Here is an 18156-nt window from a genome sequence, read left to right as displayed (position 1 = left end):
TCCAAATCAATGCTCAGTTAATAATTTAGAAAATGAATTAAATAATTGAGTTATATTGAACAACCATTTTTTAAAAATATTTCGGAATATTTCCAGTTGTAAACTTTTTGGTAAAAACATAATTACAAATTTAATTTCTTGGGTTTTTGCTCTAGCAATCTTTCTTTAGTTTGAAATCTAAGTAATAGATAAACCTTGTGGTTGATAGCTTTATTTTTTCCACCCTATAGTGCTATAATATGTATTAACTGCTCATGAATAAACTGTAGTAATTATTTTGCTTCCAAGGTATTTTAGGTCAGGGTGAGACTATAGTCTTGAAAACTGTCAGAATAAACATCTGTCCCTCAAGTCCTTTTACTCCCTCAGTTCTTTACAGATGATCATCTTTATTTCCAGTGCCAGATTTTGCTGGCATGAGTGCCAATTTAAAGTTTCGGAAGAAATCCAGTTTCTTTTAAACAGGTGGAATTACATGGAGAGCATGTAATTCAGAGCAATTTAAAAATAACTAAAATGGCAGGGAAGATTTGTGCAAATACAATGCTATTTTTTTGTTAATCCACCAAAGCGAATTAACCCGTGACAATTCAGAAAGTTGATAGCATGACATTTTCACTCTGGACTATTTCTACAATTAATAAAGATTAGGTGTCAATATTGTAGTATTAGTACTGATGTATAAAACCTTAGTAAGGCCACACCTGGAATACTGCATCCAGGTTTGCTCACCACATTACAAAAAAAAATGTTGAGACTTTGGAAAAAGTGCAAAAAGGAGCAACTTAGATGATTAAAGGCCGGTAGACTAAAATTTATGAAGAACAGTTGCAGGATTTGGCTAGTCTAGAGAAAAGGACTAGGTGTGACATAATAGCAGTATTCCAGTATTTGAGAGGTTGCCACAAAGGGGAGAGAGTCAAGTTATTTACCAAAGCATCTGTAGGCAGGGTAAGAAACAATGGATGGAAACTAGTCAAGGAGAGTAGCAACCTGGAACTAAGGAGAGACTAACAGTGATGACAATTAACCAGTGGAACAGCTTGCTGTCAGAAGTTGTAGGTGCTGGTTTTTAAGAAGAGATTGGACAGTCATTTGTCTGAAATGGTATAGGGTCTCCTGCTTGAGCTGGACTGGAAGACCTCCAAGGTCCCTTCCAGCTCTATTCTGACTGTGTATACCCTAACCCTAACCCTTACTATTGGCTCTTCACAAACTGCCCCCAATAAAAAAAATATTTTTTTCTTGTTAGCCTGAGAAAATGAGCCCCTTTTTCTTTTATAGTACCTTGCCTTCAGTGATGGAGAATTTAAGTGAGTGTATCCAATTTCTTTGGATGAGTTTTCTCTAATTGGAGGGATACTTTGCTGTTCCCTTGCTTTTAGCTGAGTTTTGATCAATTGTGGTGAAGTCAGGAAATCTTTACAGGTTTGTTTCTTTGATGTATGCAAAAGTTGCATTGCAGCATGCAGAGAATGAAGATAAGGGAGAATCCACTACCAATAGGATTCACCTTGCACCATTTGAACTTTTCTGTGCATTTGTTAAGATGCCAAAATTGCCAATTAAAATCATGGGATAAAATTCAAAGAAATGCAGAAAAATGAATGGACTATGCTGAATGTGGAGGGAGATATTGGAAATGTATTGCCTTTTTTTTTTACAATGAAAATAAGGGAGAATCTAATTAAGGAGTGATCAAAGCACTTAGGGCAGGGGTATGAAACTCAAGGCCCAAGGGCCAGATCTGGCTGTAGGATGCTTAGATCTGGCCCATGGGGCCACCCTGGAAACAGCAAAGGACCAGCCAGTGGTGCCTGTGTCAGCAAAAATGGAGCTTGGGAGGGCTGCGGGCAGCCCTTCAGAGCTCCGTTTTCACTGGCAGAGGGTTGCAGGAGGCTGTCACAGCCAAAAACAGAGCTTGGGAGCCCATTTTTGCTGGCAGAACGCTCGTGCCACCATAGGTGCACCCAACATGAGTGACATCAATCTGGTCATGCCCACCCCGCCTACATTCACCCTGTCCCTTTGAGGTCAAACACAACCCTGATGCGGCCCTCAATGAAATTGAGTTTGACACCCCTGACTTAGGGAACGGGGCAATAAGATTAGTGAATGGCAAATATGACAGAGAAAATGATCACTCATTGGCTTATATTCTCTGCCATTTGCAATTGACCAACATGAGCTAAGCAAAGTTTAACTCAAGATTTTCAGTGTGAGCTCCTGAGTCTCATACATAGACAACACAGCACACCAAGTATTTTTCAGCTGTAATAGTTAAGAACAATCTGAGGAAAGTTGATACAAGTTCATATTAGTTGCAAATACTTTGCTGGAACTAAAGCAGAGGTGGTATGCTGCCGGTTTTCACCGGTGCGGGCGCGAGGCTCTGCCCATGCACCCTGATGTCATCACGGACCTTCTGCGCATGCTCCTGCTACTGAACAGGTAGTGAAGAGAATAGAATACCATTACTGAACTAAAGTTCTATATCTTGGTGTGGCAGACTCCTTAGTGGTTAATTTTTAATATAATGCTAATTTTATCAAGAATTTGTGTTTGAATAGTGCTGATTTATTGCATTTTTCCAGGTGAAATTTTAGATTGCAATCTTTATTTCCTTTATACTCTGTAAAATAAAAGAAACAGTTAAGACTGCTTAGTTGCCTGAGTGATGAGTGGTGGCTGAGTTGGAAACAGAGAAGGGATATTGGATCAATGTACTTCAATTATGTTAAATCAAAATATTTAGATGAAATCAGTAGCCTCTCAAATATATACAACATTTACAGAATATGTGAAATAAGGGTAAGAATATTTATTCTGAAGAAATTCAGGGCCAGGCCAAGATATTTTACTGCCTGAGGTAGAATAACAAATGGTGACCTTCTCCTCAAGTCACAATATATAATATAACTGAATAATTAATTCTGGCACTTATGAGAAACTCCCACAAGTATCTTTCTCTAGCAGGAAAAATATATACATATTTTATTAAATGGTAAACAATGTGCTTCCTTTTCATGACATCCAGAATCATTTGTCCAAGTCAGCTATCACTATGTGCCTAATGTTAGGGCTGGTTGGCCCTGCAGCATTTTAAAGCAGGATCAACAGAATTAGTATAACAAGATTGTTATAAAGATAACATGATGTGTGTAAAATGCCTTTTATTCTAAAACAGTGTCAAATAAAGTAAGTATAAAGTAAGGATTGTTATTATTATAAAGGGCCATTCCACTCATTATATATGCCTATTTTAGACCACCTCTTTGGCCTTAGTTCAGTTAACTTGTCAGTAGCCTTATTATATAATGGAATATTTGCTTATTCTTCTGCTGGATAGAAAAGATAAGAACTGTCCCTTCTTGGAGGAATCTTTCATTTCAGACATTCCTAGAAAATCTAATAATGCTGGCATGGGAAGGGGCTATGCTAAAAATCCCTCCAAGGTACCTTAACATTGTGATGTTAGTCTCAAGAGATTTATCTTTATCTGGTCTGAAAATAGTAATTTATTTCATTTGGAAAATACTAGCAATAGCAATAGCACTTAGATTTATATACTACCCCATCATAGTGCTTTATGGCACTCTATGAGTGGTTTACAAATGTCAGTATATTGCCCATAACAATGTGGGTCCTCATTTTACTAACTTCGAAAAGATGGAAGGCTGAGTCAACTTCAAGCTCAACTTCAGGATCAAATACTAGACTGTAGGCATACTTAGGTTGCAAGACTGAATTCTAACCACCCTGCGCCACCAAGGATAAACTTTACTGTTATTCTAATAGCTTATCTGAAATGCTCTTTTGAATATTAGTTGATTTGCTTTATATGTTAATGGTTGCCCTTATCTTGCCATCTTCACACCTGAATTTCCATCCAAATTCAATATATATGATGCCCTGTCTTTGACTTAACCAATGAATTTATATGTCCAATTGTACTTCCTGTCTAGTTTTCTTCCTCAGGTGAGAATTTAATTGATAGCCTCCTTGGATCCAATGTCATGTTTCAGATCATGACAATAGAAAGATGCATAATGCAGTATATTATTGTTGAATATCATTGAAGTATTATGTTGGTGAAGTTCTGCATAAAATAAAGTCAAAATGAAATATTCTTTGTAAAAGCCTCTTAAGTTTTTAAACTGACTTTTACTGGAATTATATGAAATTATACCTCAATGAGAGACTAAGTGGTGTGCTACAAGATACAGTCCTGGGCCTGGTGTTTTCTTTAGGCTTTGGATGAATGGAAGTGTTCACAACTAGCCACGATGATGAAATGTTCATTGGGATGTCATGCTACAGGCACCGCCATTTTGTACTTCCATTATAATTTCATAGGAAAGTACTAAGAGGTAGAATTTATGTTGCAGTGCAACCCTATCTGATTTTTTTTGGGTATAAGAGGATAACTGTCAAGCTTTCAAGATTCTGTTATGATGTCTTTTAACAATAAAACAGAACTTCCAGTATTCCTTGGGTTAATTGTTTCCTGACCCAGCCTACCTTGCAGGCTGACAGCAACTGTCATATAAATTGATTGATCCTCTAAAATATATATATATATATATATATATATATATATATATATATATATATATATATATATATATATATATATATGTTATATTTATGCTGATAAATAAATAAAGGGAGACTAGTATAGATCTATTTCAAGCTATTTAGCTCTCATCAGCTAGCCATACCCAAGTTTTTGGGTATGGCTAGCTGATGAGAGCTAAATAGCTTGAAATAGATCTATACTAGTCTCCCTTTATTTATTTATCAGCATAAATATAACAAATGTAACAAAAAAGGCAACAGTAAAAAATATTGGGTTTCTGTCTGGATGGACTCTTGTGACGAGCCTAATGACAGAGAGTGGAAGTGTGACCTTCCTCCCATACTTGGGCATCAGGGGTTGTGACTTTAAGTATATATATATATATATATATATATATATATATATATATATATATATATATGTATGTATGTATGTATGTATGTATGTATGTATGTATGTATGTATGTATGTATGTATGTCTCTAGTTGTTCGGGTTTTCTCCCGCGTAGAATTGGAGATGTCTTGGCGACGTTTCGACGAAGTCACATTCGTCATCTTCAGGCTGCTGCTGACTACTTCAGGTTTGGTGTTTCCAGGACTACTCCTGAAGTAGTCAGCAGCAGCCTGAAGATGACGAATGTGACTTCGTCGAAACGTCGCCAAGACATCTCCAATTCTACGCGGGAGAAAACCCGAACAACTAGAGACCTACATACTAACACCCGCGAAAACCTCAGAAAACATATATATATATATATATATATATATATATATATATATATATATATATATATATATATATATATATATACATATATATATATACATATACATATACATATACATATACATATACATATACATATACATATACATATACATATACATATACATATACATATACATATATATATATATATATATATGTTTTATTTGTGCTGATAAATAAATAAAGGAAGGCTAGTATAGATCTATTTCAAGCTATTTAGCTCTCATCAGCTAGCCATATCCTTACTGGGATTCGAACCTGTGCTGTATTGCATCTTAGGCAAACGACTTAGCCATTATGCCACAGGTCTCCTCCTTATCAGCTGAAGCCAGGGAAGAAGGTATATATTAGATTTTTACAACCCCTGGTAAGCCCCAATTATGGGAGGAAGCTAACTTTTATATATATATATATATATTTATATATATATATAAAATTTACATTTTAGATAAAGCCAACTTCACACACACTATTTCATCATTTCCTCAACCACTTTAAATAAAAAGGTTTGTATTACTATTTATAAGATTGATTGATTTTTTTAAATTAATCAATACAAAAATTGTGTTAAATGTTGGAGAAGCAAGAGATATTTCATATTCCAATATAAAGAACTGAGAAGGATCTTCATTGCCATAAAAAATACTAAGCCCTGAGTCATTTCTGTCAATTCATGTCCACTTTGAAGATCCTAAGTGGAGGCTAGTGGAAATTCTAGCATGTTCCTTGAACTAGTCTGGCTTGTTCAGGAAGAATGAGCAATACACCAGCAAGCTTCCTATTCTATCCCAAGCACACATTTTCCCTTTGCATGCTAACAAGCAAAACTTAACCAGATGAATCTGCTTTCATATTTAAAATAAACAGCTTACTACATAATTCAGCTGATTGTAGCGATACTTTCATCTCAGAGACACTTTTATCAAAGCCACTAATAGGATATCCAGGAACAACATATACATATTGTACAACATAGACAAGGAGATGTATGCTAGCTATGTATTGTTGTTATGAATTTGAATTGTGGATATTTATTGATACTTTGGTGATTTACAGGTAGACCTTATTTGGTAGTTTATAGGTAGACCTCATTTAGTGACTACCTCATTTTGTGCCTCATCACAGTTATGATGGTGATGGTGATGATGAAGAAGTAACTTTACAACCAATCCTAATATTTATGAATTTTGCAGGTCTGAAAAAAGATCATAAGCAGATAATTCAAAGGCCATTTGAATTGTCAGTCTCAGTTGTGGGCATTAAACAAGGACCACCTGTATTGCTTTTGTAATCTGCTCAGATTCACTTTGACGCGGAATAGAAGAACTTTGATCTCTTTTTTCCTCTCTGAAGTAGCTTCCCTGAAAACAGTGTCTTGAATTCATACTTCTAGGGAATTGTATATCAAAACCTGAATTTCAGGAAGCTGTGAAAATACTACACAATCGTTTTCTTAAATAAAACTGCATTTAGTGGGATGAATTAGACTTTTTTTCCGATTAAGAATGGTTAAAATTTATGATTAACCATTTCTGTCTATATTAATGGAATACATTCTCCCCACTAAATTAATTGCTTTGTTGTGGAGTTCAAATAATACATTGTAGAATACAAATAATGATTAAGTACTGTGGTGTCTGTACAAATAAAGCTATTTGTGCTGGGATGATTTATTTTGGAAATATGATTTCCAAAGTAGGTATGAATATAGATTTGCCACAACGGTATAGTTGTTACTTAGTATGACATTGATAAGTTACAAAGTGCACCGACTTATTTTGTAATGTGAAAAAAGTATATATATCTTTGAGTTTAATATTTAAGTCTCCTCTGTATTATTACTTATTTTTATTTATGAGTACTAAAAGGAAAAGAGAAGAAACTGCTTGGAAAAGGAAAATAAGTATTTAATTTCTAACTTCTTTTTCTGTACGCTGGTGATGTTTACAAACATTTAAATCACCTTAAAAACAGAGTATAAATGTTTTATTTGCCTTATTACATGCTCTACATATGGAAATCATTCCTGCTGAAATTTAGTTAGGCTTCTGTTGTGGAAAAATGCTATTCATTTTGCCATTGGAAGTATTGTTAAAAGCAATCTTCATATTGCCTGTGTGCTACTGGGAATAGCACATCACTAGGGCCAACATCACAGGAGAGATTACTTTTTTCTCTGATCTGAAAAAAAGAAAAATAATTTTAATTGTATGTTCCACTGTATGTTTTGGAGACAATTCAAGAAAATAATTGGTTGGCCAAACCTTTTTAGTTATGGAATTCAAACCTGATGTTGTTATGACAGTCCTTGTTTTAGGATTGACTTAACATTTTCTTCAGAGCATTATATTGTGTTGGGGATGTTTTACAGGGATTAGTTTGTGTTCCTTAGTTTGTGCTCTAAACCGGGGGTGGGCATGGCCAGTGCATGAAATATCCGGCTCGCAGGCTGTGAGATTGACACCCCTGTTATAGACCATTAATTTTTCAACCCGCTTTAATGAAATGAAATATTACATAATGAAAATGTTTAGTATTTTTCACTTATAAGTACTAGCAAAATCACAGTATTATATTAAAAACTTAAAAATGAGTAAAAGGCGCATTCTTAATCCATACATTGTTCCCATTATGTTATTAAACACTAAAGATTTGGTTGGGCTATGCTTAATATTCATTAAAAACATCACCCTTCTTTTTCTCATATCTGAATTTTATTTAATATTTCAGACTGTGTCCCAAAAATATCAGTCACATATTTGAAATCAGCAGCATACTCCAACGATACAAAGTTGGATTTAGTGGACTTTGTGGATTGGAAACCTGGAGATGAAGTTGTTGTATGTGGAGGAAGTTTTGAAGGTACTCAAAAGAAATTCTTACCATTAAGGAAATAAATGGTACAAAACTCTACATTACATCTCCACTAAGGTAATCGTGCCTGAGTTGGCAGTGTTGTGTTGGCAAGGCTCATGTGATGTTAATTTGAAGTTCACGCAACTGTGGATCTGCATTGGTACAATTACATTTCAGCTGGAACAGTGACATATACAGACAATGCTGGTGTCTGCTGATTAAGTACTCATCACAGAAAGGGGAATCAGTGCTGATGCTGCTAGACAGTGACGTGCGGTGAGATTTATAGCTGGTGAGGCACTGACACAGGGGTTTCAAATTTTTTTAGACTTGTGGACTTCAACTCCCAGAATTCCACAGCCAGGCATGCTCAGTTCCAATTTAAAGTGACAGCATTTTCCCCACTTGCAAAATAAGTTTTCCTTCATTCTTTTTCTTCTCCTTCCCCCTCCTTCCTCCCTCTCTCCCTCCCTCCCCCGCTCTCAAACAGACACACGCACACAGAGAAGTTGGATCCCTCTCTCACTCACTCACTCTCAAACAAACACAAACATAGAAGTTGGATTGGATATATTTTCCAATGGTTTGAAAGCAGCTCCTCTGCCATACCCCCCTTTCCCCTGCTGCCTTCCGATCTGAGCCTTTGATTGCAGGTGGAGCCACGTTGCCTTTTCAAACTTGTAATCAGCGAAGCTGGGCTTATATACTTTTATCCAGCTGTGTGTGTGTCTGTGTGTGTGTGTGTGTTCGAAAAGGCAATGTGGCTCTGCATGCAATCAAACTTTTTGAATTCCTCCCCCCTCCCCACACACGCACCTTTTCCAGCTGTTTCAGAGAGGATTTCAACTCTGCTCTTGCCTGCAATGATGAAAAGAAAAAAAATGTAAAAGGAGAAAGGCAAGAGCTCTGAGGTCAGACTGAGCTAGTTGCTCCCAGAGCAACTAAAGCCTTTAAAAAATGCCCTCTACAGGAGGCAAGAGAACCACGTGCCTCCTTTGCATAAATAATTTTTCTCCTTTTAACCCTTGCTTAACTCTGCTCAAGTGATCATAAAGATAGAGTAAAGGAGGCACGTGGTTCTCTCGCCTCCTACTGCAGTTAAGCACTAAGCAAAGTCATCCACTGTGACTCTGGCAGCAACTACCTTAGCCTTTTTCCTTTTACATTTTTTTTCTTTTCATGATGACAGTGGTGAGGCCCTGTCTCCCCTGCTTCCCCTGACTGCACATCCCTGCTGCTAGAGGATGTATTAAGGCTAAGTTCTGCCTTCAATTCATCTTATTTCTGGCATTTAAAAATTGATGGAATTGTTGGCACAATTTGGTAGAACTATCAGTATTTATTCTTATGTATCCTATAGATATTCTTACACTGTTACTGAGAAGCAGGTTGAAGAACATCTTGCTTTTAGAACTGTTGTGGCATTGCTGAGTAGGAATCTAGTCATCCAAGGAAATGCCACAAGTGAAAAAGTTTCCCATCTGCAACTCTGTAAAGCAGCAGCTATTTCAGGAAGTGAGTGAGGAAGAAGTGCACACCCATGCACAACAGAGGTAAATAAGTGAGCAGAGCATTGTAGTTTTTAACATCTCAGGTTTTTATCATGATTTCAGAGGCCCTTTCCAGTTTACTTCATGTACATGCTAACAAAATAATAATCCGCTTTTCAGTATATGAAATATTAAGCAGACCGAACCGAAGCATTTTCTGTTTGCTTCAATGGGAAGGGTTGGATTAAATTAAATTTAGTAGGCATTTTCAGAATATAATTGTGTACTTTAGATTAATGTACTAAACTGATTCATGTACACACCTTTCTTCAGGGAAAAGGGAAAGAATATTTTAAAAAGTATTTTGAGATATTGTAAGAAATATGCATCAACATGCAGAAAAAATGAAACACTATTTAAATAAGAGTGCGCTTCAAAGATTGTGGAAGAGAATGCTAATATATATGAACATTGGATTTGCTGTTTTACAATGTATTCTTTAATCAAGGAGACAATTGTAGGAATAATTTATGTTTTTGTAAATTTTTGAGACACATGCTAAGTACATTTTTATTGGAGTACAGTTTATTGGATTCTTGTCACTGAAGTACTTTTTGTAGATATGATTTTTGTTCTACATTTAACGTTTTTATGAGTGAGTAACAGTAACACTGATACAACAGACTGTCTAAAAACAGTGCTTAAAGCAGCAGTTCCCAATCTTTTTGGGACCATGGACTAGTTTCATGGAAGACAGTTTCTCCACAGACCAGTGGTGGTGGTTTTGATTTTGCTTGCTTGCCTGTCGCTGACCTGAGCTGTGTGGCCCAGTTTCTAATAGGCATGGAGCGATACTGATCCATGACCCAGGGATTGGGGACCTCTGTCTTAAAGGATGTCATGCAATGATTGCCATACCTATTAAGTATTACTTCAAGTCTGACGATTATATATTTCCTTTGTGATTTACTAAAATTCTCTTCTCTTCTCTAGAATGTTTGAATAGTCTCAGTTCTACTAATGAATAATTTCTACCTTTCTTGCTACTTTTCAGATAACTCAAAGTTCCTCTATAAGAGAAGTGAGAGAAAACCTGGGTCTCAGGACATGGGGGGTATTGTCATTGTGGAATCTTATTACGATTCAGTATGCTAATCATACTCAGTATGATTTCAGTATCAGTGTGTTTTAGCACCAGTATACTAATGACAGCAATCTGAATCTCTTTTAAAAGTTCAGTTTTAGGTGAGGTAAAATCAATTAGGCCCAGGGTACCTGCGAGACCACCTACTGCCACTGGTAGCCTCCCATCGTCCAGTGCGATCCCACAGAATTGGCCTCCTCAGGGTGCCGTCGGCCAGACAGTGTCAACTGGTGACCCCCAGGGGGAGAGCCTTCTCTGTGGGAGCGCCTTCCCTCTGGAATGAGCAGCCCCCAGAGCTTCGTATAATCTCCGACCTCCGGTCCTTCTGACGTGCCCTAAAAAGTTGGCTTTTCCAGCAAGCCAGCCTGGCCTGAACAAAACAAATCAAAGTATTGATTATTGTTAATTTTAATTTGAATTCTTTTAAAAAATGTGTCATTGTTAATTTTAATTGGGTTTGGGAATATCCTATTTAATTTCTTTTTAACTTTTGTAGTATGTGTTTCTTTTAATGTTGTACGCCGCCCTGAGTCCTTGGGAGAAGGGCGGCATATAAATCGAATAAACCTCAAACCTCAAACCTCAATTAATCAACTCTATATGTATCTATACTTAGTAGTAAGCTGCTATAGACAGCCTATTAAAATTTCATCCAGGGACAAATAAGCTGTTGTTAGTTAATGATTTAGCTAAAAAAAACCTGTTTCTGGAAGCTTCCTCCACTTCTGATAGGACTTCCTTAATGATGGCAATTTGTCTATTAAACTCCATGCATAAACTCATTCACTACTTCTGCTGGTAATTAAACTTCTGTTATTTTCTCTCAGCTTTTCATCCATTTGATGTAATTGATTGAAATGATTCTGCTGTTATTTGAAACAACTATTGGTACATTCTAATTTTGATATTTATCTTATTTTATTATTTTATTAAATGTATATGCTGCCCATCTCACTACCAGAACAATATTTATTCCTCTGCTCTCTTTAAATCCACTGTAATATGTCATGAGAATTCTGGCTGAAAAGGAGACTTTTAAACACTATGGAATTGCATTACTTTTCAGTTTTGCTGATCTGTATCCAAGTCTTTTTCTTTTTCGCTTTTTTAGAATCTTATATGCAGCATTGTGTTGTACTGGATTCTTTTGCTCAGGGAGTTAGCCTATCAGGAATATCAGATTTCAAGATTGAAAATAATACTTTTTACAACATTATGGGCCATGGAATTAAAATAGGTAAGTGAACTAAAAAAAAAGATTACAGGGTTTGCAGAAATTTTCAACCCAAAAGGATTATTTTAGAAACTTTTTTTGCTCAGGATTTCCCAAACCCCTTTGCTTTACATTTCTGTTTCCAGAGATTTTATTTTCAAGTAAAAAAATAATCATTCAAATGACATTTCAAGCAATTTTTATAAAATCAGAGAATTGAAAAATAGAAGTCACTAGTAAAGCAGGTTCTCAAGCTTTCATAAGGGTTCAGTGGATGTCTTGGTGTTTTCATGCAAACAGGTGTTCAAGACATTTTTGTGAAGCACTCACTAATGATGAAATGTGGAAGCATCACATGTCAGTGGCCTGCTAACCAAAAAGGAGTACTGTGGTATCACAGCTATGTTTCGGCACAATATATCACGGAGCAGAAATCCCTCCATCAAATGAATATCTAAATGAAAAGACACATTTGACACAGCCTGAAATCCCTGAGCCCAATGCTGGAAGGGACAATTCTTGGTGTTTTCTTTTTATTTTTCTAATTCGGTTGAGCTGAGATGAAGCTATGTTTGTGCTGTCTCCAGTTACAAACATACAAGCACAGAGTGGGATTTTAAGAATGGAAATGTTTGGGTGCTTCACCCTGCACCATCTCAGTGGGGAGCACTAATATTAAGATACTTTTCAACTACAACTTCTTCCATTGATAAAGAATATAACTAGACTAGAACTAGATTCCTAGTTTTTATGCTAGCATCATAAGCTCTACATCAAATCAATATATCATACATTGAGTACATTCAATTTGTATGACATATCAAACAAAATAGAGTTGGGTCCCACAAAATAGAACAAATGTCTTCTAAAATCCATCCATCCATCCATCCATCCTTCCTTCCTTCCTTCCTTCCTTCCTTCCTTCCTTCCTTCCTTCCTTCTTTCCTTCTCCCTCCCTTTCACTCTATGCTGCTCACAAAAATAGAAGCAACATATAAAAATTAACCAAAACAATTGCAAAATAATCACAAGATGGCAAGCCAGCAATAAAGCAAACATAAGCATATGGCAGCCATCAGCTTTTTGGACAAAGAGTTGATCCAGATGGCTGCATTAAATTTTTATCCACTGGTCTTTGAATTGAAAGAAAAGTATGTTGGTGTAATCCATGGTGCCCATGGCTAATCCCTATTTTAAAACTGGAACTCACAAAAGGTACTGTTCTTATTAACCTATTGAGAGCAAGTTAAAGAAAAGGATTAATACAGATTCTGATTTCATTTACTCTTCCATTTCCCCTGGAATTTGGATTTTCGTAACTCCTAATCTTAAAGATCTGTGGTGGTATATGTCAGAAATATAAACATAACACTGAAAGTACAAATACCAAATTAGTGTCCTCATTAAAGTCAGCTGGTGCTAAGGACTCCCTGAAACATATAGATTTAATTTGTTTATGAAATGCTGGCAAATTAGAGGTTGCACTTCTTTCAATGGAAGAGAACACCACAAAGTAAAGGCAACCATAGAGAAGATCCTGTATGAGAAGGGCAGCTTTGGAGAAGTATAGGCAAGAGCTTAGAATGGTAGGTGTAGCCATCTGTCTAGCTGTCCAAGAAATACTTTGAAAGAGTCGGGCAATTCTTGGTATGGAGAACCTCTGATGTGCCTCTTTGTTGTAATCCCTCCTCTTATGAATACAAGCTAATCACATGTCCAAAAGTAAACCAAGATCTGCATCCACCTTCCTAACCTTCCTAGGGGCTGAAGACCTGACTCTGCCAATTGGCCTGAGGCCCCACCGGCATGCATGACATTGGAGATGTCATGCCCCCAACTCGCCCATGCACAACCTGCTCCCTTCCTCTCCAACTTGTTAATTGTAAATTATTATTATGCATTTTTATTGTTCAATGTTTTATCAGAGTTTAGAGTTTGTAAGCTACCCAGAGTTGCCTCTAGGCAAGATGGGTAGCAAACAAGTCTAATCAACCAATCAACCAACTGACCAACCAACAAACTATCAGTCACAGGAGGTGATGATAATGAGTAAATACCATCCTCAACTATTGTTTCAAGAGAAGGGTAATATAGTGAATGACCAAGGAGTCCAGTTCTGACCTGACAGCTGGTGGCACCATAGGAAGCCAGCATAGAGCCATGGAAAACACACTATTGTGATTGGCTGATGTGCAGTAACAACATCATAACCATTGCATCCGCACCAAATAAAGCCAAAGTCATAATGAAGTAGCCAAAGGCACTGTTCCTGCACCAAAGTAAAAGAAACCAATAAAATGTATAGCTTGAAAAATATGAAATACTGTCAATGATGGAAGAACTAGCAATGTGAGCTGGCACATGCAGTTGATTTTTCCTAGGTTTAATCAACCCTTTGTGCAGCAGATAACCAGCATTACAAAAAGACCACTGTACCTGCTTAAAATACAGCAACAAACAGATCTGTGTTTCTCATGAAGCCAGGTAGAGGATTTTCAAATGCATTGGTTGGGTATTATGTAAACTGATGTTCTGCAGAAGCCGGTTGCCTGGTCTCTCCTGGAGCTCAAGTCACAAATACCAGGAAGAACAGTTCCCAGCAATCGGGGGGGGGGGGGGGAGAGGAGGAATGTCCCTGCAGGTACCTAAATGGGCTATAAAGACCTGGGATAGTAAACCGCAACTAAAGCAGCAATTACATTCCATTTACTGGATATAGTTTTCAATCATCATTGCATCCAGTTTACTGGCTATGGTTTTTATCCCTAATAAAAACTATATCTAGACAATTGGGAAATTCCTACTTCAAAACTGGAACAGCCAAAGATAACTAAGCTGTTTCAAGTATGGGCTGGGGAGAAGATGAAAGATATTGGGGGGGGGGGATGTTACCAGGGCATATTCATGCTGCGGTTAGGGGGACAAGAGGAAAACCCCAAGTGAAAGTGAATTTGTGTAATCAAGCTTCTTGAGTAGGAACACTTTAGCCTGGAGAATAGAGAAGCCAGCTAAGCCAGCAGTATCCAGTCAAAGGAAGACAGATTTGAGTTTAATTTACTATGTTCCCATTCCTATGGGATCTGTTGTTCTTCTGCTTTCAACAGTTATTAAAGATAAGCACTGCTGCTGGCTGCTTATAATGACACTTTCATAAATATATAGAATATGATGATTTTGATACAACAGTAACGCTCCAGTAGATCAAAATCATCTAAAGAGAATTTTCATCAGGACAAAAATGTTTGCACACTATATAACCAGATCTAGGCCAGCAGCAATTATTAAGTGTGGAGCAGTACACACCAAGTAACAGAACAAAGGCTTATTAAAAGATGCCGAACAGGGTCTTGCTATTTGTAAATGCACCACAAAGCTCCTCATCAATAAAGCATGCACACTGTACTTTAACATAAGTTAAATCAATTAACCAGATCAACACCATGTTAGTAGTCTGCATTTATACAGCCTCAGCAACTTTAGGAACACTTGTGTGTAAAGCACAGTAGTACATGCGCAAACACACACACACACACACACACACACACACACACCTTTGCTTTACCAGAATGCAGAATAAAGTGCTCCGTATATTGGTCCAAGTCTTCAGTTTGATCTCTAACTACAACTCACTCACATTTACTTTTACTTCCCTGCAGCAAAGTTTTTTTTTAAAGCAGCAATTATTTACCAAGCAGATTGGCAGCTATGCAGCTGCTATTGGGACTTGAGCTTATCTGCTGCTGTCCTCAGAACAGTCCATTTCTCCATCACTTCATTAAGCCTAATTCAGTAGCAGCTGGGGCCATGAATAATAGGATGGGTGCAAAAAAGATAGATAGATACGATAGATAGATACGATAGACAGACAGACAGACAGACAGACATGCAATGATTTACTAATTTGCAATTATATTTTTAGGACATGACATGGCAATAATAAAATAAGACAACAATACAATTATTGGACTAGTGGATGCTGATGGCCTTTCCAATACTGAAGTTCTGTCCCCAGCTGGAATATATATCCAGTCTTATGATAATTTGATAGAGGTAATATATAAAGACAATACTATTGGGCAATGGGAAAGCAAAAAGCAGGTGATATTGTGATACATTTTCTTGAAGCTTCCTTGCCCCAACGGTTAGATTGGTAGATTAAATTAATGCTTGTTCTGCTATTTCTTGCATTTCTTTCTATTTCTTCAGTTCAGTTATGAACTGAAGAAGCTTCTTGAATGAGAAGCAATAGCAATAGCAATAGTTAGGCTTATATACCGCTTCATAGGGCTTTCAGCCCTCTCTAAGCGGTTTACAGAGTCAGCATATTGCCCCCACAGTCTGGGTCCTCATTTTACCCACCTCAGAAGGATGGAAGGCTGAGTCAACCTTGAGCCTGGTGGGATTTGAACAGCCAAACTGCTGAACTGCAGTGCTGCATTTTAACCACTGCGCCACCTCGGCTCCTCGGCAGTGGTGGGTTGCAGGCGGTACGCCCTGGTAGCAATGGGTACTGTTCAGGTATGGTGCTCTGGAGGGCCCGTCTGCCTGCCCAAGCTCCTTACCTGTATTTGAGCTCTTTGGAGCTTCTGCGGATGTGCACAGAGCACACGGCACCTCCGCGATGCTCCTCCAAGCAGGCGGAGTGTCGCGGAGCCTCGTGGAGTTGTCACAAGAGTTAAGGACAGAGTGTGCGATGTGCGCGCTGCATGCATTCATATAGTGGACACTGGGCCCTGTTGCAACTGTATTAGTTGCAATGGGATCCAGAACCCACCACTGATGAGAAGTGAAACATTTTCAAGGAAAAGAAACTAAGAAAGTCCAGTTGCCTCTGGAAAAGCAGCTTTGGGTTTCTCTATGAACCTTGAATAAATAGTGTGCAATAATGGGCCTGTGTATCTTTCAGTTTTCAAAAAAATCATCCATTGGAAAAGACAGGAAGAAGCAAGTATAAACAAAGCAAATAGAAACAAATGCTTAGTTTTCAACATTGCATTAAACAAGTATGTATAGTGCCAATATTATAAATGAAATGTAACTTGGTTGTACTCCAAATTCTATCAGACATTCATGCAGAAAGGTATTTCTGGGAGTATTTACCTACAATGAAATCCATAAAACAAAGTTCCTCAAGAATGTATTTCTACATAAAATTCCCTACTTGCCTAAATGTACTGCTGTTAAGCTACTTCTCCTCTGCATAAATATACAAGCTTTCCACCCCTCCCTGGGTTAAAAATAACTTCTGGACTGAAACTGAATCACTGGCATTCTAGGTAAATATCCAGTGACATAATATGAGTTGACAATGGAAGCTCTACATTAACTCTGCTATGGGCAGTATGATATGCAAAGCTATATTTCTGTAACAAGGTGCCTAGACTTGTCCTTTAGGCATTACTCGTATCTCTTTGTTTTGCCACCCCCCCAAAAAAATGTCATGCACCATGACAGCAAAAAACTGGATAGGTCACAAGTCTGGAAATAGGATCTGGGCCTTTCTTTCTCAGACTACTAATTTTACTGATTCTCTTTGATCTAGGTCACAACTAGTGTTCTCAAAGCCATTCATCTAGTAACCTCTGGCAAGTGAGTTGGTGGTTGTGCTTGCAATCCCTTTGGGGATATAGCCACTTGGCAAGCATTTAAAATGACACCAGTGAGCACCTTTTGGCCACTGCACATCTGGATCACGTTTCCATTGTGATTTTTTTTAGTGCTGAATGTCTAGGCAATATTCCCAGTTAATTGCCTTCTCTCTTAGAGTCTCCTAATGTTGAATCTTGATTTGATAATGAAATAGTTTTATTTCAAATAGATACATTGGGGTGGGTGGGTAGCATGCTGCTATTAATGAGATGCTGTAGGTTGATAGATACTTCTAATAAATCCCACCTAATTGTGGGATTGTTATGATGTATTTAATTAATTAATTAATTAATTAATTAATACAGTATTTTGATTTTTCTTATTGCTTTTCTTATGGCATATATTCAGATATGTCTAGAGCAGAATCCATTTGGTTTGTATTTTAAAATGAACTGACCTTATTTCTCATTCTTGATCTATAATGTGAATCAGAACTCAATTATTCTCTCCACCCCA

At 37.2% G+C, this 18156-nt stretch overlaps 1 protein-coding gene across 1 annotated transcript in view; it reads left to right on the top strand.

Moving 5' to 3' along the window:
- The window catches only part of PKHD1 (PKHD1 ciliary IPT domain containing fibrocystin/polyductin), a 254912-nt gene that overhangs the window by 101326 nt on the left and 135430 nt on the right, over positions 1-18156 (top strand). The window contains 5 exon segments of the mRNA XM_032213028.1: positions 8079-8213; positions 8216-8279; positions 9565-9719; positions 11950-12075; positions 15998-16101. Of these exon segments, the coding sequence (XP_032068919.1) occupies positions 8079-8213; positions 8216-8279; positions 9565-9719; positions 11950-12075; positions 15998-16101 (584 nt within the window).

Source organism: Thamnophis elegans, chromosome 3 (assembly GCF_009769535.1).
Source record: "Thamnophis elegans isolate rThaEle1 chromosome 3, rThaEle1.pri, whole genome shotgun sequence".
In the NCBI taxonomy this organism is placed as follows: Eukaryota; Metazoa; Chordata; class Lepidosauria; order Squamata; family Colubridae; genus Thamnophis; species Thamnophis elegans.
Note: the sequence above shows the minus strand (reverse complement) of the source record. Positions and strands in the feature narration are given on the sequence as shown.